We start from the raw sequence: 23,950 nt of genomic DNA on the forward strand, positions 1-23,950 counted from the left end.
TACAATCGTTATCGAGTATTGTTACCCCCTCCCTCCCCTAAACGAAACTAGGCGTTTATAGGACGTCATCGATCTTTTGGTTTGTTCCCAAAATTAAGATATTTTCGCCGATGTTTTAATACACGCGTGTTAAAACTGTACGATTTCCGTCAACTTATAATTTTGTTATTCTTTATTCAAAATGTTGAAATAATATTACTAATAGGTCTAACTGCCAGAAAGTGTTGCTGTCCATTTTAAGCGGAAACAACAAGGTAAAGTGAAATAAATCTTGCTGGTTATTTTGAGAAAAAACTTTCTAGATTTGTGTCTTTAGAACACAGATATGACATTTTTGTCAATTTTGATATTTAGGGTAAGTTGTTATGGTGGACCGAAAAAAATTGGCATGGAAAATCAATTTTGGTGCTTTTCTCAAAAACTGCTAGTTGGATTTCTTGTGTCATTTCCTCAAAATTTGGATTATTGTGATCGGGCTGTTGATTAAGAGGAAGCAAAATTTACATCACCCCGAAGCAGCCACGGTACACCACTGTTCATGATGTGGTTCTTGTAGACACTAATCTGTTCTTTACATAGTACAAGTAGCTTCAAATGTGATCCCCTTCTGAAAATTTGCTATTCTGTATGCCTTCCCCCAGGCAGTCAAGTAAAATTTAAAAAAAATTGATTTTCTCAAAAAATTCCTTTTTTGCCGGAATCTGTCATGGTAGTTGGATTGCTTGCATCATTACCGTTCTGAAAAAGCATTCCAATTCCATTACAAACTTATCATCATTCCTTCTGAGATACAATAAAAACAATGTCTGAATGTCTGCCTTAAGAAAGACATACAGACTATAATTCCAGAACACTTGAAACCATGTGTTACAAATAATTTCCTACCCCATCTTGCCAATCAGGGAAGATGGATGGCTGTCTTATAACACTAAAATAATCACAAAAATGAAAAATTAACTTGATTACAATTTTTATTATATTCATCACCACACCATTTAAGCACTGTGTACCTTGCACAGATACAGATTAAACATAATATTCCTAGCCTATTACAATTATATCTTAGATCCTGTTTACACACAGAGAAGATTGTTCCTAAAGGACTAGCATTATCATTTTGTTGACAATATGTTTGCATGGTAGTTGACTTAACAAATTGTGAATTTGACTTTAACGTCATCACTTGCTCGTGCTTAAAATAACCATTATGAACTCCGCTTCTAACTGAGTGTTCATTTACACTGCAAAAATTGAGTTTGAATCAACAAAAAGTTGCTCTGGGTCATCATAAGAAGTTGATTCCTGTAGTCAAATTCAAAATGCAACACTCTTGTTATATACAAATTCAAGTTCAAATTTGAATAAAGTCAACGGTAGGCTCTGTAAACGGCGCCATATACACCCTTTTTATGTACTCTAATGGACCGAGTGTTGCTATTCAAATCTGGACAACATGCAAAGAGGACATATACCATATTATATCAAAGATGATAACATGTATTCATTGCTTTCGATGGTGAAATTGTATCTTCGCACTTCTGCCCAATGTCAGGCTTGTAAACGGTCCACAGAAAAGCACACTTAATAGGTTAAAAAACATCTGAAGTTTTGCATTCAGTATTGTAAATAACAAAGGAAATAATGTGAAAGAGTGGGAAATGCCAACATTAATTTTCCAAGATTATTTTTATGTCTAACAAGTCCCCTTAATACTCAATACATATTAGAAAGACTCTGCACTCATGATAGGGTAAAAGATGTTGTTAAAGAAATTATCCCAATTTCTGACAACAATACCCCTCAACTATTACATATTATATTTAAACACACCCATCATTTAATGATTCAAGATGAAATAAAAGTGGTATAATCATTTTCAAATCAACATCGGAAAGCATTTTTTATACACTTCATATTCACATAACTAGGGAATAACAGTGACACTCACAACGTCAAGTGCAACTAGCAAAAGTGCGGTGCACAACAACTGCATGCGGTAACCAGTAATTATAAACAACTAGCTTGGGAAAACATTGATTAATCACGTGTCGATGTAATTTGCTTGACACCTCTTTACTTACTTTCACTTCATGATAATTGTTAGCCCTTTGCTACAAGTATACATAACTACTGGACTGTATTTCCAAATAAAAGTGCAAATTTTTGAAGACAGTACAAAAAACAATCCACCTTACAATAGCATTTGTAAACAATTTTGTAATTATCATTAATAGGCCCCCCGATTAAAAATATCAATATGCAGATCCCCAATTCAAAAATGTGACAATCCATTAAAAAATCATTTGTTAAAGAAACATTTTATTCCATTTACTAAACCTAAAATTATGATGCTTGTGATATTTGAAAAACGACCCACTCCAAAATAAATCCTGGCTACAGGCCTGGAGAAGATGATCAGTTAGCTTCATTATTAACTACAATTGTCATCGTATTTAAAAACCTGAAATCTATTAAAATTAAATCTATGGCAGGTCCCGGACGGAACCAGTCATAAGCTATCTCATTAGGCAATGAAAATAATATATACGAAAAAGACAAAAATATCCAAAACTATGGAACAATTCAGAGAGATTTTTATATGCAATGAGGGCAGATTGGGGTATCCCATTTGAAATTCATACACCCCTATGGACTTGGATCTCAAACTTTTACACTGGGAGTATAGATTTCACTGCCTTTTTGGGAAGTTAAGGTAAAGTATTCCTCTTGTTTATGGATTTCAAATTGAATAGCACAATGCTGCTCCATGATTAACTGAATTTCTGTGATCATTTATTTTATAGTTAATTTATTCATACAAAAAGGTTGATTAAAACTTGTGGTTCATTATGTTACACAACACAATAGCTACAGTGAATCTCATCAATTAAAAATCCAGCATAATACAGTTTATGGAATACCAATATATCACCATTTTTACAACTTTTGTGCTGTTTTTGTGAAGTGTCAGCTACACCTGATTTCTTCACTTATTCAGACTGCTCTTTGAACCATTTTTTCTGCCTTTCAATGTGCGTCCTTTTCCTTCTGTCTTGACCTGCAATGAATATAAAAAAATAAAGTCACCGATCAACCTTGCTGCCTGTTAGCAAGAAAGTCCCTGTAATAAACAAAATATCTCTTCAATCTTATTATCACTTTCAATATTATTATTAAAGATGGAAGTTAAATTTGTATACTCTAATTCATGATAGTAGGGTAACCCATCAGAACATGCAATAAACATTAGTGTTGTACCATGTTCCATTTTAATTCAAAAGGTTTTTTGTTGTTTTGGGGTGCTACAGATTGCGTCACAGTAATACACCTAGGTAATACTTAGCTATAGCCTATGAGTTATAGGGATTATCAGTGACTTGCTTTGAAGAATATATTTATTTTCACATTTACAGTCCAAACATCCCTTGTTAGGTAAATGCAGATGAGGAATAATAAACCTAGTTCTTAATTTCCTGCAATTTCATAGGTTTGTTGTGTAATATTAGACAATTGAGTACGGTTTCAGATTATGCGTAGTATCAGACTATCTGCATAGAAACATGTGTTGCGCAACATTAAGTGTAGTACTTTGAGCCAATGAAGGCTATGTTATTGATCTATTTCAGAATGATAATTGATACAACACAAGATAGCATTTTTTTTGCATGGAACAATTCCACTTAAAAAATGCAGTTTCCTAATATATCAGGTGCTAGATTCACAGCTAGGTCTCAAGAAATACTTTGATTCTCTAAATAATTTACAGGGATGGTGTTCAAACTCAAACAGAAAATTAAAACGTGGATGAGTAGTAAAACCACTGGAGAAAATTTGAATTTGAATTTACATTTTGCAGCAAAAAATCATACACAAAGCTGCTTATGTCAGCACAAGCATAAATGGCTGCATTTGAGCATTTGCATTCATGTAGGTCATGTTTAGCCTCTTTTGAACATGAGTTTGAATAACCCACACACACTCTCTGCTTTATTCAAACTTAAGACGTCCTATTTTCTCTAATGAACTGTTTTCCGCTAAACCACTTGCAGGCTATATTAGGATACGCAAGCCTCTACAAAAATCAACAAATCTGATTCTGCTGGAACTTTTCAAGAATGCAAATCTGAACAAACTCATGATTTATTAAAACCTGAATGGCATGCTTATAAATCCCATTCCATTAATATGAAGAAACCATAAAACGGCATGTTGTTTCATTTTATCTTTAATACACCAATTTTGGCTGAACCACTTGCACATTATATTTAGTGCACCAGTGCTTCTACTAAAAATGCTCAAATCTGATATCAGCAAAACACTGATGATTCAGGAACATACCTTCTTTGCCTTTCTGTTTTGATCTTCCTCGTAGCTTTGAAGCGATTTTCCACTCGCCATAGATACCTTATCTATTCTTAAAATTGGCATCGCTGCAGCTGGAAGTGCTAAAAGTAAAAGTATTATGACATAATATTAGGATGGCCACAATGCTATGCTACTGTGTATACTCATGACATATGTTGGAAATGCAACAAAATCTGCAGTAATTGGAAAACCAATTCATTAAATTTTGTCTCCCAATAACTTCGGTGCACACCTGACCACTGAAGTGGATAGAAAATATTTTTCTTATAATTTCCATACAGCAGTTTTGTACACATCAAATAAATCTATTTTCCCAAAGTTTTATAATTATGCTGTATTAATTTTTTAAATCTCGACCCTCAGAGCAAAATACTGTGCAAAAATCAGACAATTTGGTGGTGCGGTTTGGGAAATACAAGCATTTAAAGGTCATATTTGGCACAACAGAACGCCCGCAACAGCAATAATCACACATACAGGGTGATTTAAAATGAACTGTACCCAACTTCACCCAATTTTTATATATATATTTGCGGAGATTGTACATATCAAAAAACTATCATTGAAAGCAGTAATAAGTGTTCTGTAGTAGAAATTTTGAATTTTGATAATAAGTGGTTTTAGTCAGAAGATATCGTATTTTCAAGTTATCATCCCATTTTTAGACCAACACACGGAACTAAGTTTATCCGTGTTCTCTACCGCATTAACAAAATTCAACTACCATGACTACGTACCGGTACATGTACAGCAAAACCAAGACAAATGTTATTTCGCATTATTAAATCAATAATATTGATATTCAATTACAATGTCAGGTTTGCAAAGATTACATGTTAAATAATACATGTAGAACAAAGGACCCTTTGACTTGAAATTGTAGAGGGAAATTTGAATTCAAATAGAAATTGTGCTGGTGCAATATCCCTCGTAATTGAGACCTGATTTTTTCACCAATAATAGGAAACATAACCTACTACCATATTACAGCTTGCAATATAAAATTATTTAAATGTCGGTAAGTATTTAATTTTAATTCTATTTATTTATCAATTCATCTTATTTTTTCATTTAAAAAAAAACACGTGTAATTTATGTCGAAATGAAAGTGTCTGAGGGCAGTTGAGTGAGCAAAATGCTGTAGAACAGATAGTTTGAATAAAATACTCATCCGTGTGCAACATCGTTTTTGGTGCGTTTTCTAAGAATGTACTTTTCTTCAAACCGTTAGAGGTAAAGACATGATTTTTTCACCAATAATAGGAAACATACTATCCTGTTACAGTTTTCAAACCCAAATTATTTAAATGTCGGTAAGTATTTTATTTTAATTTTTGAAATTGGGTACAGTTCATTTTAAATCACCCTGTATTACCTCCAAAAGTGTTATATTTGTGAGTTCAGCCATTTTCAAAGTGTTGTAAAATAGAAAATATCACCCTTATGACCCTGCATTATTAATATTTACATAAAATAACAGTAAATAAACAAATAACAATCATACATCTCATGTATTTTCATGTTTATTGCTTCGTTAATATGCAAATCTATGGTAAAATAGGATTTATCTTAAAAATGGGGTAAAAATTGTCAATTTTGTGGATCTTTAGAAGGCTGTATCTTTGCAAACGGATTGTCCGATTCTGGTGATTCAAACGGCTTTTTTAATCTTTTGCAGAAGAAACAATCCTGGCAAGAAAAGAAATTCCAGGGGTAGATTTCAAATTTTCACATGGCACCCTAATAATAATTATGTACATTTAGTTGTCACAAGTGGTACAAAGATAAGTCTTTGATAACTATAATTTGGATGTCATTGAACTTCAGCTTGCTAACTATTGGTTTTTCACTTCAGTGGTGTGCACATGAGTGGGGGCCAGATGCTGCTTTCCCTGACAGCACTAGCCTAAGAACTAACAGCACCCTGTGCAAAGCGGATACATTAGTATTGTATATAGCATCTAACTGCAAAGAAAAGGGTGTACAATATCAGTGTTTACTCAGAGGCTGTATGTCTCAATTTGAGGAATTACTGAGCCAAAATTGGGCCAGTTTGGGAAGGAAATGTTTCATTTGGCGCACCCATTTCCAGAGAGAGTAAACATTGCACAATATAGGTAGGGTTTGTGGTGTCCATGCCATGCACGCCCGTCATGAACAAGCCGGGGGATTTCTTAATTCTTATAATCACCCCGGGTAATCACTAAGATATCGAGCCAGGTACTGTTTTGCTATCCGACCTTTCTTTCTTTCTTCTTTCTTATAACCAGGGGAACATTTTTGGAACATTTTGCAGTGGTCAGATACCCCCAAAACACCAACATACCCCAGCTAGGTTTGTGGTCTAAGACCACCATTTGCCACTAGTTTTACTTGTAACAGATAAAATACAACTCTTCATATATCCGCCGACCTTTTCTTAATATAAACTCATTATTTTACTCTTTCCAACTCAAGTCACATGGGTCAAGATAAAAGCAAATTGACGGAAAATAATGAGTCCACAATGAGATGATGTAAAATAATGTGATTATGTGCGTGTTTGGTATCACATGCCAAGTTGTAAGAAACGTGCAACAGTTATGTTTTGGCCCATTGTCCCTGAAATTTTAAAAATATTCAAATTTGACCTACATGTATGTTACCAGTAAGAACTAACTGAAGGATTAGGATTTAGCTATGTTCCATTTGGCAAAACAAATAACATCTTTTTATTTCCCAAAATTTAGTGCTATATTTTCCTTGAATAAGAAGTACAACACTATGCAAATAAGGAATATGAAGTATTTGATCTATTTGGATTGATGTTACATTTACCAAAATCAATGATGTTTAAAATTCTAACTGAAATTGAATTCCAATACCACATAATTTGCATACATTTCTAGGACACAAGCGAGCAGTTACGATATTAGTAATCATATCAATATTTCTAAAAGGAAATCATAGAATGCATTACCTGATCCACTTGCCAAACTGTAGTTGATTCTTTCTAAAATAGTTGTTGGGTCTGTTGTTTGGAAAATTGAAACATAATTAAAAACAAAAATTAAAATCAATGTAATGTAGCATAATGGGAGCAACAACAAAAACATGTTTTATAGTTGCATACATAACCAGGTTATGCATAGGCGAGTGGGATGGCAGGAGCCTTATCTTTCCAGTTTACCATTTTCTCCCTCCCAAGAAAAATCAAATGACACAAACATTGGTTTGGTACACAAATGCTCTTCATTAAAATACATTTTCTTTCTTTTTTTAATTCTCTAACCAGTTTGGCTATACACTGTCGAAGTGATGATGTAACAGGATTAATTACCATAGCAATAGAGGAATACAATTTTTGAATAGATCGTCCAGCACTACAACCTTCACAAGGTACCTATGCATTGAACCATATAGATGTCAAAGAAAGGCTGATCACTCGCACCTGTAAGATTAGCATTTTTGCAAAGAGCGGTATTGTATTCAATCTATGTTTGCAGACATACACATGTGATTAGTGCAATCTGCTTGTAGTGCAGGGCGATCTATACAAAAATTGTGTTCCTCTATTGCTATGGTAGTTAATCTGATTATTACGTAACTTCGACAGTGTATGACAACAACTTCTAGATAACATTTTATATACATATTTATATATTTGGGACTTCTTCATAACACACACCTAAAATATGAAAAATAAAACTGCATTAGAAAAAATGAGTTACCACATTATATCTAATAAACAGTTGGGTGTTCAAGGGCTCTTCAAATTTTTCCCATCACAATGCACGCCCCTTTGGGGTCATGCTTTAATTTTGTTACAAAAATTAAAGGGCTTGTGAATTGACTTAAAATTGTCATTTTCATCACAACACAATCAGTATATGAAGGTTATGTGCAAAATTTACACACTTGAGAATATTGTACTCTGATTGTGGAACAACCTCGCAATGCACATTACAAAACATGTAACTTATTTGTATTTAACAATGCATTGCCTTTTGTTCTTGAAAGTTTAATAAACAATTTAATATCATACATAGTTACATACCTAGACTTTCAACTTGAAACTCCATATCATCTGGGTCCTGATTCTCCTCACCTAATTTAAAGAGAACACAGATATATACATTATCAAAGTGTAATATTTATTCAAAACAAAACAAAAATGGCATTTCTTCACAAACAGCAGTTACAGCACACAAGTACAGAATATTGCCAACATCATCAAGTAATTTTATTATACTTTTGAAAAAGGTACCATTTCAAACTTTACATGTAGCAATGTGTACATTGTATACCTTTGTAGATGGTATCAACCACACACGAAGTAAATGCAGGTTGCTGCCCATCAATGACATATGTTGATGGACACTCAATTGCTACAAAAAACTACTCTGGAAACAATTTTCTGTCAAATCAAGAACTTCACGTGAAAACCAAGGAAACAAAGTGGCGTAATAAAACCAAGGAGAGGCGGCTCCTTTTGTTAGGACACCTAACTAACTTGCGACTACCAGATGATACCCCAGCAAAGCTAGCTCTACAAGAAGATGAACGACACATAAACCAAAAACTATGTGGATATCAGTAATTCAAAAAGAGACCATAAAGAAAGCGACTGAACTTTTGAGAGAGAGACCTACTTGGGGAAACTTTATTGACTGCGCTATGTCAAACTGCTGACGAGAAGCGTTTATGATGACCTTTCGGGGGGAAAAATAGATCGTGTCCAGAATTCATTGAAATATCCGTAACATTTTTCCACTCGCCATATACACTAAATATAACATGCTGCGAATTCCACAACTAGCCCTTAAAGACTATCCATGGCTTTGTGGTAAAATAAACCTACTCGTGGCTTGTCTTCCTGGGAAACAATGATTTCTAATGTGGAGGTTTATAGCTCACTTTCTGGAGTCCTCCATATGGTGTTAATTTTTTTTAATGTTGCATATTGTTCTTTTTTAGTTGAATATTGTTAAAAAGAGGAAGCCCCGCTATAGAGCAGTTCATCTGGGGTGAACCAAACTTGCCTGGTTATCAAATTAATCAGTGACAAGGTTATCTCTGAATTTGACAGGTTTTAATTAGGTTTTCATATTATTGCATCAATGAGCCCCTGACAAATTTGATAACTGTATCACTGATTATTTTGATAACCAGGCAGGTTTAGTTCACCCCAGAAGAACTGCTCTGACAGGGCTTCCACTTTAAGCTGTATCAGATAAATAAAGAGAATTAATGTAAATTTAATCAGAAAACAAACCTGTGAGGTCTTCAACTTCATCTCGGCTACGTTGGGTCTCACTACTGCTAAGAGTACTGCTGTGTGGATCGTCTTCAGTAGTTGTTGAGCCTAGATGGATTGGATATCAATTAAATTGAAGTTTTTTATTTAGCAACCTCACATAATCTATACTTACTACATGTACAAGATACATAACATACTAGTTTGGTTTCCTTGAAATCCAATTAAATATGTATACTTAGAGTAGACACCAGTTGTAGTGCTACTGATGAATGGCATATTGAATGGCCTAGCAGAAAGTTAGCCCATATTTGCAAGACTATCCATGGCTTTGTGGTAAAATAAACCTACTCATGTTACCATCTGGCCATGGTATGGCTTCTGTCTTCCTGGGAAACAATGATTTCCAATGTGGAGGTACTAGGTTTATATCCCACTTTGTTGAATATTGTTCTTTTTTTAGTTGAATATTGTCAAGCTGTACCAGATAATTAAAGAGAATAAATGTAAATTTAATCAGAAAACAAACCTGTGAGGTCTTCAAATTCATAACTACTACTACTTCTGGTGCGTGGAACTTCTTCATCATTTCTTGTGACTAGATGGATTGGATATAAATTAAATATAAAGTTTTTGTTTAGTAACCTCACATATTATATGGCTATATCGAGGGCTTAGAGCAAGAACTAGCTATGTCCACAATTAAATGTTACTCATTTCGGCAACAAATGGACAGTTAATTCTACCCTCTATAATATAATTAAGTGACTTCACTTTGGGGGTATGTACATGGTCACTTGCGTCTAACTAACCATGCTAACTGTTTAACCATCCATATACCCCAAAGTCACTTGCATTTATTATGGAAGGCAGAATTAACCATCCATTTGTTGCCGAAATTAGTAACATGTAATTGTGGACATAGCTAGTTCTTACTCTAAGCCCTCGATATGTACGAGTTACACATCACATGGTACACACAGGCCTTTGCGACTCCTATACGCTCTCAATACAAAACTGTGTGGACGGTGTAATGCATACTTTGTGAATAATGCAAGGCTAGGCAGTGCATTTGAAAGGTCAAAGGTCATGAAACAGTAGAACCTGAATGTAAATGGTAACATATCTGCAGCCTTAAATTCAGACTTCCACTCTCCCCATAGTGCATTTAGAGTTGGGTAAATGAACCATGCCAGAATTCCGTCTTTGTAAGGGGATGTTAAGCAGTCGTCTCATGTATAAGACAAGGATGTAAGTAAAAATCCTGAAAATCTGGAAAAAATCCTGAAAAGGCACATGAATTTGGGCTAAGGAGCCCCCAAACCAGCTGATAATAAATAAAAGTGTGGAAATTTGGACATAAAAAAATCCTGAATTCAGGATTAACCCTACAAACTTACACCCCTGATAAGAGAGCCATACATGTACCTCAAGTAAGTTTTGAGAAGAGTAGGGTGTTAAACCCTCGCAGTGTTCAAATAGAAATATGTTTCATAAGAGACTTTCTTGGATTATCCAGGGTTGTTAAACCTGAGCAAGTCAAATCAAATCTAATTCAAAATCACATCCCCATATAAACACCATTCACACACTTGCACATGGTATATGGTGCAGTGAGACCCTTTATTACTTAAAGATGTAACAATTACATCATTTATGATGCAAAATGTAGCTTAAATAATTAGTGTCAAAATGAACCACTTTTTGTGACACAATGATAAGTTTGATTTTGGTAGTCGTGTGCCACTGAGAATGTATATCTTTACCAATTTTTCAAGAAATTTCTTAACTTTCTTGAGCACTCTGGGTGCTAATTTAGTCAAAAACGTATTCTAAGCAAGTTTTTTACTGGATCAAACTGTACAACCCAATGAAATGTGAAGCACAAAGTGCAAGCTTATCCAATGGGGAACAAGGTCACTGTTGGAGTTCAGGGCTTTTAACAAAATTAAGGTTGAAAAATTAAAAGATTTTTACAAGAAAGATCTTCCTTGATGCCTCTCCTGCTCCACCTTATCAAGAATCACTGAGAACTTGGTGTCAGTATCATGACCAATGTCTTTAAGGTGGAGGGTCAGTTGCCTGATGAAGTCTGATGTATCAGACGCAATGTAGGAAGTTGTAAAAGTAGGCTCCAATAAAGATTTAATTCAACTTAAATGACTGGTGACTGAGAATATATTCACGATATTTTTGTTATCACTATGGATCTCTGTGTACTAGTAATAAAATCATTACAATGATGTATTGAAGAGGCTTACCATGAAACTTAAGTCTGCCTTTAACAGCTACTATATCTGCCAATGTTTTGTTATTGTAGAAGCAGGGCTTCTTAAATTCCACATCGGGTGGAAAACCCTCCACTTCGACATGCACTCTTCCCTCTTGTATTGCACTATACTGCACATGCTTCTTCCCTGTGTGCTTGTCTGTGGGGAAAAAATGTACAAAAATAGAATTAGAGGGATAACATTGACAAGGTGGAACATTGGGTTGTTCCACAAGAAAATAACAAAAAAAACAAAAAAAAAACAAAAAACAGTGCTATCATGTCTTACATGTAAATTGCTTCCTACATGTTTGAGTAAAGCCAAACTTTACTTTACCATCAATTTTCATCATAAATAACTGTGTAAGGCCAAAAAAAAAGTCTGCCTCATGACCCCTGAGCGATTACAATTCCAATGCGGTATGCATTTTTATATTTTCATTTTATCAATAAATCAGGTGCTCAGGGGGGTTACCCCTTTGAAAACTAACCAGTTTTGGCCCAATATGTTTTGCCAATGGCAATTTGTCTTCATTTTTCATGTTTTTTTTAAAATAAAATAACTATGGAAAAACAGTGGCATGATCGACAGGACCCCAGGTTGAAATTCGAACCCATAAGCGGTCACTTTATTATGTTTATTTAATAAAATAACAATTGTGAAATATGAAATCATGAAATCCAATGCGTGCAGACGGTGCAGGGGACATAAGACAAATCCATTTTTTTGGCCTAACATAATTACGTATATAGTTTCTTAAAAGAACATTTCACAATGTACATACCATAATGTTCATTAAATATATCCTGCACTGACGTAATCAACTCTGCTCTCAACCCTTTACCAGATACACCTTCTGTTGAAATAATAAAAGCTATTGTAATACAAAATATTGTTGTACACCATATCATACTTCACAAATATAGCTTCATGTCATAAATGTAGCAAACTGAAATACTCATAAAAGAGTATGACCTTCATATTTAACAACATGACCATTAATTGCTTCTGACTTGCAAACATTATAAGGAACTGCAACATTATTGCAAATACATTATAGATCACCCATCATGCCCAAATGAGTTATTTTGATCCTTCAAAATACAAAATAAAATGTAGCATCATCATCTTCATGTTTAATTATGTACTTCTGTCACATCAGCAACACATGTTTCTTATAGTAGGTAGTGCAGTGAAACCAACATTTTTTTCTAAAATGCTTACCAAGTTCAAAACAATGACAGGTCTAAACAAGCTTTTCTTTTGCTACATACCTCTGCCTCCAACCTTATACTGAAACTCCCTGATCTTCCCTTTGTCATCCTCTTTCAAATACTCCAGTCCAAGCATACTTCCTGCATACGAATTCCCATCTTTCTCATGAGCCGCTATAAAGTAGGACTCATAGTCCAACTCCTCCTTTAAAAATGAGCACTGTAAGACGGGGAGAGTGGGTGTGACATGACAGGTTAATGGATAAGATAGGGTCAATTTATACAAGTTTGGTATTACGCAATCTGAACACTAATGATGACATGGTCGTCTACAGCCTGAAACCATGAAATTGTCCAATCAGATTATATGTCTTCGAACAAGGCCACTCCCACTGACTAAGAATATTATGTTATCAAGTATGTGGTATCATTTACACAGGCTTGGTTTGAAGACAAATGTTCAGTCTTTATGTGTTCATTAAGAATTTTTGTCAAAACAATCCATATATTGGGTCAATGCTTAATTTCTTGCTTAGGTCGACTCTTGTAGTCGGACTCCCATATATATATTTTACAAACTGTTTTATCCAGCAAACAATTTTTGATGTCTGGTCTTGTTAATTCTGTATCATCTGCCATTGGGTCAATGGCCAAACTTCATTACATATTTATCACCGCTCATAATTTCAACATTTCCAGCTTAGGTGTCTGACAGGGAGGGCCTTCAAACAAAACAGTATATTGACACAGTTTCTACATACCAATTTCGAAATTTGTCTTGTAACATGAATAGCAATTGTTCTTCTCCTTGAAGGATCAATTGGAGTAGGCAATTCCTCCTCTCTGTTCTGGACAGATGCCCTCAATGTTGCCATTGTGTCCAGGTCTTCTTTGGCCTCAGCCCAAGCTTCATGCATTTCTGAAAACAATTGCCTTTTGTCTTCCTCAGATTTCTGTTCTGTAATGTAAGAGATACACTATTACCAGTTATACTCTCATTCAATTAGTTTGCTGGGAAGTCTGAATTTCAAACCTAATAACATGCAAGTTTGTATGGGACCATCTCATGAAATACATAATTACAATCAAATTCCTTGCTCAACCCTTTATACTCCCTTTTCAATGTACTATTGTACTCCCTATACATGTTTGTTTCAGCCTGTGGTTCTAGTTTTTTATTCAGATACTTCAACTCCTGGGACTTAAATTGTCTGTGTGATGAAAGTCATATCCTCACCTTGTGACCCTAATATTATGTAATGGTAACACACACTTACTACAACTTTGGTTAACTTGTACTTAAATGGTGAAATAAACTGAACTGAACAAAATGATCAATGACTTTCATAAAAGTTGTAGGAATATTTTTGTTACACAGACTACGAAGAGGGGGGGGGGGCATGTTGCAACCCCCTAATTTTCAATTATAAAAGTCATATAGTACCATTATATTTGGTACCAATGTCTAGATATGGTCCTGTGTCACAACCTGGGGTACCTTTGTGTTACATAGTAAAAAAATGAAATGGTTCAAACATTTTACCTACACATCTCATTTGAAGTGGTTCATTCTTCTGAGCATTTTGACACCTTTTTTATGGAAATCGGTTAAAAAATGAGAGAGTGCGGGCAAAAACAATCACAAAGTAGGGAGGATGTAACCCCACCTCTTTTTTCCACATTTACAATCATTCTGAGCAAGTATTGGTCTTTTAAATAAACTTCTGTATTTATATACTTGGTTTAGATTTCTGGGAGTTCATTTAGACATTTTTTTACTAGATTCAAATTTTTAAAGGGAGTTTTAAGTCAAATTTACAATATGAATCCCTCCCCTAATCCTCCTCCCCCTAATCCTCAGCCACCCTTGGCACATTTCATTTCAATCTTCATAAGAAAATAATTAAAAAATATTTTAAAACAGGATAAAAACATGAGTAATATAGAATAAATTAGCCTCAATTTAAGACCTAATTGAATCTTCTAAGTGAAGGAATACTCAAGAGACAGTGTTTTGAAATCCAAACTGCACATCAAAATGTAACAAAGCCACCTTTTTGGGTACCCCAGTATATGGCACAGGATCATATGGGTCTCCTCAAATTGCTGTTGAGTGAAGTGACAATTTCGTATAAATTGTGCAATATATTTTTGTGAAGTACTTATTGTAGCAGGGTATCCAGCAGTGTCTACAGTATCCAAGCCAGGCAGCAGAGAAGGAGTTTAATATATGGTGTTTGTCAATTAAGAAGTTATGCTTTTGCTGTTGAGTGATCCAGTGCAATACATTTTTGTGATGTACCAAAAAAACTTATTATAGCAGTGTATGCATCAGTGGCTTTGTTTGCAGTATCCAAGCCAGGTAGCAGAGGAGGAGTATTTTATATTGGTCAGTGTCAGTAAAGAAGTTAAGTATTTTGCTGTCGAGTGAAGTGGCATTTCTGTGATAGTGCATCATATTTTTAGAAATGTAGCAGAGTATCCAGCGGTGACGATGTCTATGTGTAATAGCAGCAGCTAAGTTAGACAGTGGTGAACAGTATCAAATTTTTATGTTGTGGAGTATTAAAAGACTTGTATTTCGTGTAAGTGGAATATATTTTACGAGAGCAAAAGTAATCATTGTAGCAGTGGCAACGAGCAGTGTCAACGTGTGCAACATCCAGGTTAAGTGCTGGGGTAAATATTACCAAAATAGAGTGCAAAGGATGAATCTATGATTATTATTTATTTATTTTTTATGTCGGGCATATCTAGGCATTAACAGCTGAAATCTAGCAGATAACGCTGACGAAACTTCGGCCAGGCACAAGTGACCTGGTGAACGAAGGGGGTCGCCGTAGATAGCACGCTGCTCCCTTAGCTTAGGTCATTTGAGTGCAAACGTATGCCCTTTTTAATGACACATAAAAAATCTGAAAGGGGGTTGGTACTATGTGAAAAACTAAAACAAAACAAAAACAAGAATCAGTATGTCTGTCATTCATATCTTACTATAAATAGGCTAATGTTGTGACTATCTATCTATCTATCTATCTATGTATGAAAGTGAAAAGGCTACGGGAGATCGGGAATATACGGGAATATCCTGTTATTAATTTGGTGGAAAATGGTCAAGAATTGGCCTCAAAATCAGTGAAAATGTGGTCTGTTGCTATCCTAGGTAAACAAAGAAAAGCACGGATGTCCCGCTAGTTTATTTCAATTTACAAGAATGTTGCTTGTAAAGTTTTTATACAGAAGCGAATCTTTTGACTGGTATCCATGATCTATTTACTGATTAATTGGAGTAGTAAATGCCCCTACCTTCATCATGTTCATAAAAGTACAGAAGATAAATTACTGCATAAAGGTTTCAAAAGTCAATATCATAAGCCAAGTACAGACATAGACAATGCATAGTTTTAAAACAAGGCTTATTGATTTCCTACATTTTTGACTTAGGCTGAGTAAAAAAATACATGTTTCTCGTCCGCGCCCTCCTCCTTTTTTGAAGATTTTTCAAATTTTTTTTTTATTTTGTAAATTTACAGTTATAACTTGTTGAAAAAGATGTTTCAGAACGTGAAACTTATTTTACAGCTTCGTAAATACAAAATACATCATTTAAGAAGTTTTGTGATCACTAGAGGGGCCTACCTCTCAAAACAATAAATTAAAAAGGGCCTCCTCCTTTTCTCCGATATCAATCTTTATGTCGAATACCCACAATATGGTGCCAAATACCTGCATTTAGTGTCGTTTTCCAATAAAAAAAATAGAAAATAAAAAAACCCTTGTCCTCCTAATTTTCAAAAACCCGGACGAGAAACATATTTTTATTTTTACTTGGCCTTATACAAAGCAACTTTCTTACCTTTGCCATTCATGTATTTTTTTTTTTTTTCAGCATGCATCTTCTGCATTTCAGTTGGCTCTTTCCCTGCCTTCTTTTTAAGGGCATTTGTTAAATTAAAAGGTTTTGGTCGTGTAGCCCTATCTTCATCTTCCCGATGTGAGCGGTTTTTCCCTCCGATCCAATTCTAGCGATGTTATAAAATAAAATAAACAAATGAAGATGGAAAACCAGTTAAAGGTTGGTAACCGAATTTACAGCATTACCCCCTAACCTTGTTATTGGTTAAATTTTGGTATTATATGATAGTCTAATAGTAATAGTCTATCATATTTTTTCCGACTATACATGTATTCTAAAATGAGATATTGGTACATTGTATATATCTGAAGATATCATAAAAATCATTCTATGGTAATTAACCACACTTACCCGAAATCAAGCATTTTTAGGAATTCTCCTGAATTTTTTAGTAATATTTTGTGATCCTAGCATCCTTTTTATAAAAATTTCAGCTGGTATCCACACAAAAAAGCCTATTCCCGAAAAGTTCAGTTGATGCCAATTTTGCATTTCTGAGTTATGGGCGATTATGTGTATTACACTGGTCCATGATAGGCCACTGTTGAAATTTTGGAACACAATTAAAATTTGGCAATATTTTTGCTAAACGAATTAATCTGCGAGAAAATGTTTCCAGTGGTATAAAAATCTCTACTTTATTTGAGATAAGTGTGGGGAATGAGGCTACAATGTATGTATCACAAAAAGCCCTTTTAACAATATTTTCTGAGGGAATCAGAAAATCAATACCGGCACTTGCAATGATTCTTCAAAGTTTAGTTTCAGAAGATCAAACTTGGATTCTCTGAAAATCATGCATATTCTAGACCACAACACCTCTTTTGGAATTTGCAGGAGAGCATTAACGTTGATACATGCAAAGTTTAAATTGACAACCTCATCCCCAACTTTACCCTATCAAAATGCAGATTTTGGTATCAGGTGAAAGTTCATATTTTTCTCATTAACATACATATCGAAATTAGGCATTCCAAATTGGTATAGTTCTGAAGATATCGACAAAAAATTGTCGAAAAATCTCAAATGTGGCATACAACATTTTCGACTAATTCAGCAGTTTTCTGATGATATTTTCGGAAATACACACAATTTGGAACTCCTAATTTCAGTATGTTAATGATAAAAATAGGATCTTTCATTTAAATATATAAATTTATTACATGATTATGATAATTATCTTTAACAAAAACACTGTAGACTACCATTTTTATGCTGTGTTTAATGTCAGTAATTCCATAAAGAATTACGCATTTACAAGGAACATTTGCATGAATGATTGAAAGGGACAACAGTTTACGTTATACATAAGTTTTAAAGAATTTGAGTTTCCAAAAATATCAGGTCACCTTCCTTTAACATATTGTACCCATGCCAAGTGCCAACTTCCAATACTTACAATAAAATATTACATACTTGGACAGGTACATGTAGCAAACAAAACTGGAAAGGTACGTACAACATGCAATGACTATGACTTGTACATTTTAAATTATCTGGAAGTCACAATGTCTATGCATACATCAAATAAGTAAATTGAGGATAAATTATTGAAACAGGAATCACTGCAGATTATATTTTCCATATAAATTATAAGTACATGTACCTGTATCTGTTTTTTGGTCAGTTCATTGTTGGTCCTCTGTCTAGCCTCTTCCATTAACTTCTTCGCCTTGTCAGAGCTGGTGTTTGTTAATCCTTTGTTCCACAACTCTTCAAGGATTGTTTTATGATCCATCTGCAGTCGAAATCTGTATTATAAAAAGAAACATTAACACCTTTCTTCACCAAAGTTTTGCTACACAAGAAACAGCTGTTTGAGAGTTTGTTGGCGACAGTGTGCGGGGTGTGCGCACAATTACAATATGTCACACATATGCCAACCAACATATCACTCTGTTTCACACAAGTTTACACATAAAAATGTCTATAAAAACATGGCAAATATTATGTTTACATTCTAATGCAATGCAGATATATTGTTGAGTAATTAATCACATGGCTAGACTTCTCGAGCAAGTAAATGGGGGGGGGAGGAGAATCCATAAATATTTGTGAAATGCTGTTGACAAAAGTGGATTCTCGCATGGTGAACTGAAATTCTACCCCTGGCCCTGCATTATGATAAGCATGAATGTAGGCTAGCATGATTTATTTAGCTTTATACCATTTTTCAGGCTGATGTGGCAGTGACATCAACGCATCGCTCTGTTTTGCGTGTGCATCTATGTGGCATCTTTAATCCCATAACCCACATGTGACATGTACAATGGACACATGTGTTTAATTTAAGCTAGCGATTAGAAACTAAGCCCAGCATGGTTCCTACTAGGTCCAAATATTATGGGGTCCAATTTTAAAACTATGGGGGCTTTGGACCTAAATTCTGACATGCTTATAAAATCATGTTTTAGTCTCAATTGATGGGATATATATGATCCAGGTGGACCCCATAATTTTCAAAATTTGACAAAGTTAATGAAGATTCAAGATTTCAATGTGCGAAGACCCAAAGACTTGGTGAAGCGGGAACCCAGTCACTGCCACATCAGCAGCTGATCATTCAGGGTTACATTTGTTCTCTGGAATATGGTATTATACATTGTAGGCAAGACTGCGGAACTCAGTCTTCATATGATAATCAGTTGTTATGGAGGACTGAGTTCTTATGATACATCCATCTTGGTGCAGTTTGAAACAATAGCTTGGGATTATTGGGGCAGAGGTTATCTTTTGAATTCTTTCATGACCACTCGGCGTGAATTGGAAGACCATGTCACTTGCCACAAAAGAATGTCAAATGTCATAATCATAAAACACCAATTTAGTGTCTTCTGCTCCCAAGAAGGCCTACATATAATAGGCCTATTCACTTTGGTTCACCTTAGTCACTTATCCTGTTGTCCAAAAATCACTGGGGACAACTATGATTAGCTACATGTACATGTATGCACTTGTCCGATAGACAACAAGATACACATATTTTATCTCAATAATCATGATTAGTAAAAAAAAATACAGAATTTGAAGCGAATCAATGTGTACAGGAAGAGTCAAACCCTGTGAATGTTAACTTGTCATTATCAGAGCTATTTGAAAAGGGAGGCAATCCCCGGTTCGGTTCTGATAATACATGTATATGCTGTAATCTGCATTTAAACAACTCTTTGTAAGTATGCAAACGCAAGTTAGTTAACAGAAGCATGCATTAAGCATTAGCACATAAGATTTACAATGCCTGGAACTTGTGTGCATTATTACGCAATTACATATTGAATTCATTAATATTTTGGAGGAAGCGACTTGCTCGAGAAGTCTAGCCACAAATTTGCTCACTGATAGCTTCACATTCGAGGCTAGTAGAGACCTTTGCATTCAAAATCTAGTCTGATTTGCTGAAGCATGACACTGTGCAAAACAATTGAATCTCAGAAGTAAACACAGCCGATCACGATGGGCAATCACATCAAAAAAGGTACTAAAATTGCACTTCAACACAATTTTAGACTGTTCTTTTACTCAAAAGATACAGTTGACTCATGATCCAAATATCAACAATAAACAGGATAGATAACATCCGTTGCAAAAAATGTCAACACTGTCTGACCGAAAACCGAACGCAATGATAAACTCTAGCATCAAATACATAACTACTAAAAACTATTGTGTGCAAATCCGAAACTAGAGTTCTCAAGTAAGAAGCAGCTAACCCGGCCGCTATAAACATTGCCGTTATATTTTGGACTGTACTGAATACTACTGATATTGATGATATACATGCATCAGCAAAATAATCATCAATTTTCTTGTAGAGCGAATTATTAATTGTTAAATACTTAACTGGATATTTATGATAAAACTAATCATGTGAATTGGAAATGTAGACAATCTTCATCTGAAGAGCTTGTTGTCGTTGAGTTCATTTCAATCTAATGTTTCACATTTGCAATACCAATGGTTCTTTACAACCGTTTAATAACAACTCCTGTGTGTGCATGTGGTTAAAGCTGCCCTCGCAAAACCATGCTGACGATGTGGACGAATTGTTGTTTTAAAAACTGTTATGAACAATTTTGCACAACCATAAACATGATCATGATTGAATCCAAAATCTTGATTCTACTAACTATAGTTTTCAGCAGAGAAAGTTACTTCAGCGGTCTGCCACTTGACGCAGTTTATAACTTTATGGCGCATACGGAAGTGTGGTTCTGATTGTCTCATTGAATCACCTCATCATAACATCGGCACTTCATTCGCCGGTCAAGCTGTGTTTACAACGTGTGACCTCACATGTACAAGAGACAAGAGAATTATAGTCAGCATGACATTTATTCGAGAACTCTAGCTTCAAATTTGCACACGGTAGTTACGCATTTGATAGAGTGCGTTGCTTTTATTGCTTTTCGGTAGGACACCGGTGCAATTTTTTTGCACCAGAGGTCATTTTATTTATTCTGTTAATGTGGAAATTTGGATAACAGTTATTTCGATGAGTCAACTGTATCTTTTGAGGAAGATTTGCCTTATAGTATTTTCTGTGATCGGCTGTGTTAACTTCTGAACTTCCATTGCCATTTTTGACACAAAAGATATAGGATGATGATGCTGTGTGACACTCACTGTCATGAATGTGCATGATGTATTAATAGTCCGAATAATCAGACCCAGAACAAAATATTAATTTCTGACATGATCGTGTACTGGGTCTGAACTGTTTCCATATGTGAAATCTTGATGGCAAATTGGACAATAGAAGCACATGGTTCTACATGACAGGTTTTTAATCTCTATTCATGTTACGTGAATCACGCTAATATTGTGGACCATCCTTCTGATACTTGAGTGTTTGGACAAGCGGAACGGTCTTTTGTCTACCTCTCTGTTTGTAAACAAACCAGTAGGTCGAAATCCCGGAGGGGGTTCTCCCTGGTTGAAGGTGTACGGGGATGTGCCACGGTTTTGGGGTACCTTTTCAGCAATTTTGGTAGACCAATGCGCCCACTTGGGCGCATTTGGGCAAAAATGCCCCTAAAAGCGATCAATTAGGGCAAATTTTGGGTGCTTTTTGGGTGTATTTTGCGAAAAATTGGTATACTGATGGGTGGCAAAAACAGCAAAAAGTAGGTATAGAGAAAGTCAGCATCCGAAAATCTGCGTGGCACATCCCCGTAAATTTTTTCGAAGAACCCCCCCGGGGTCGAAATCGTCCTCCTCGCCGAATACAAAAGTCCGCAGCGTAATAGTACGGCACTACATGATGTACACGGTGTCATCACCAGGCCAGGGTTCGAATTCGGCTGTATCGCATAGCAGGCAGATTTTGAAGTAACTGCTACCCAGTTTTGCATTTGTATAGATAGCACTTTTTATAGTGCTTTTTTAAATAGTACCCGGTATTGAAAGTTTCGTATCCTGATTATGATGAATTAGCCAAAAACTGCTACACAAATTTTTTAAACGAATTCGAACCCTGGGGCCCTGGTCATCACTCATGCTTCAGCGAATCCAACTCTACATGTAGACTGCGGAACTCAGTCCTCAATGATAGTCAGTCATTTATCTTTTGGTCGTTACTTATATGACTATCATTTGAGGGACTGAGTTGTTATAATATATCTTCCGAGGTGCAATTTCAGACAATAGCTGGGGATTAGTGGGGCAGAGGTTATCTATTGAATCCTTTCATGACCACTGAAGCATAGTCAAGACTGCCAAGGACACTCGGCACAAATTGAAAGACCATCACAAAAGAATGCATGCATGTCAGGTCATCGACACCAATTTGGTGTTTGTTATGTGACAAATTTTGTGTCTGTTATGCACCTCGAAATATGTACCTTAAAGTCTGTATCTACTCTACATGTAGCCCCGGGCTCTAGCCTATTTGAAGCTATGGTGAGCCAGGCCTGCGGCTGCGGTGAGCAAATGAAATTCTGACTTGGCTAGACTTCTCGAGCAACATCTGACTTGAACATGCATGCATGATAATCACAAAAAATAACAATGAATTGACATGAACTTTGATGCAACGCATGTATTCCATAAACATGATAAATGCACCTGAATGAACATGATGAACATGATGAATGACATGTTGAGTGATTTCATGGATTTATCACATGATCATGTATATAATTAGTGCCGTACTATTACGCTGACTTTCGTATTCGGCGAGGAGGACGATTTCGACCTCCTGGTTTGTTTACAAACAGAGAGGTAGACAAAAGACCGTTCCGCTTGTCCAAACACTCAAGTATCAGAAGGATGGTCCACAATAGCGTGATTCACGTAACATGAATAGGGATTAAAAAGCTGTCACGTAGAACCATGTGCTTCTATTGTCCAATTTGCCATCAAGATTTCATATGGAAACAGTTCAGACCCAGTACATGATCATGTCAGAAATTAATATTTTGTTCTGGGTCTGATTATTCGGACTAGTATATAATAATATTTACCGTGAAGTTCCAACTTGAGCTTCCGCTTGAAGATGTTGGCTTTGAGTTTGACCTTCTTCGTCGTCAGTGACAGTAGTACCACGATCAGTAGACATCATGAACACACACACACACGTAACGTGTCAAAATTGTTGTCAACGCCACAACGGTGCAAGAAAGATAGAAATTAGATGACTTTCTTTTCGGTCGGGAGCCTGGGAGGCAAGAAATCAGAACTAAAATCAGTACGTAGTTATCAATACAATGTACAATACCAGAATACCAATCAATATGTGCCATCATATGCATGATGGGATATGCCTATTTGTGAGTCTGTGTTCTGATTGGCCCAAATCACAAAGCCGCACAAGTTGGTGGCTCCCGATAAAAGTTTTTTGCCCGAACGCAATCAGGTTTACCAAATCCGTGGTTTGGTATCACAATTGGGCTACTTTTGAAGATTTTATAGCGTCTTTTAACAACTTCTTTCAGTTATTGATTCATAGAAA

At 35.4% G+C, this 23,950-nt stretch overlaps 1 protein-coding gene across 1 annotated transcript; it reads right to left on the reverse strand.

The window, feature by feature from the left end:
• Positions 1 to 990: 990 nt before the first annotated feature.
• Positions 991 to 23,651, reverse strand: LOC140152195 (uncharacterized). Its single transcript, XM_072174497.1, has 13 exons — positions 23,463 to 23,651; positions 18,608 to 18,752; positions 16,942 to 17,107; positions 13,847 to 14,043; positions 13,146 to 13,305; positions 12,656 to 12,727; positions 11,863 to 12,030; positions 10,131 to 10,199; positions 9,620 to 9,709; positions 8,402 to 8,452; positions 7,325 to 7,375; positions 4,339 to 4,445; positions 991 to 3,058 (listed from the first exon to the last, which is right to left on the reverse strand). Exons 1-13 carry the CDS (start codon positions 23,558 to 23,560, stop codon positions 2,987 to 2,989), a joined length of 1,446 nt encoding a protein of 481 aa, XP_072030598.1. The 5' UTR covers positions 23,561 to 23,651; the 3' UTR covers positions 991 to 2,986.
• Between the last annotated feature and the right edge of the window lie 299 nt (positions 23,652 to 23,950).

The sequence above is a fragment of the Amphiura filiformis genome, chromosome 1 (assembly GCF_039555335.1).
Source record: "Amphiura filiformis chromosome 1, Afil_fr2py, whole genome shotgun sequence".
Lineage (NCBI taxonomy): Eukaryota > Metazoa > Echinodermata > Ophiuroidea > Amphilepidida > Amphiuridae > Amphiura > Amphiura filiformis.

Excerpts from the sequence above, each read along its gene's own strand:
- LOC140152195 (XM_072174497.1), bottom strand. The coding sequence starts at position 23,560 with ATGATGTCTACTGATCGTGGTACTACTGTCACTGACGACGAAGAAGGT. Across the intron at positions 10,200-11,862 it reads AGGCAGACTTAAGTTTCATG|TCACAAGAAATGATGAAGAA; the intron begins GTAAGCCTCTTC and ends CAATCCATCTAG. Across the intron at positions 3,059-4,338 it reads AAAACAGAAAGGCAAAGAAG|GTCAAGACAGAAGGAAAAGG; the intron begins GTATGTTCCTGA and ends TATTCATTGCAG.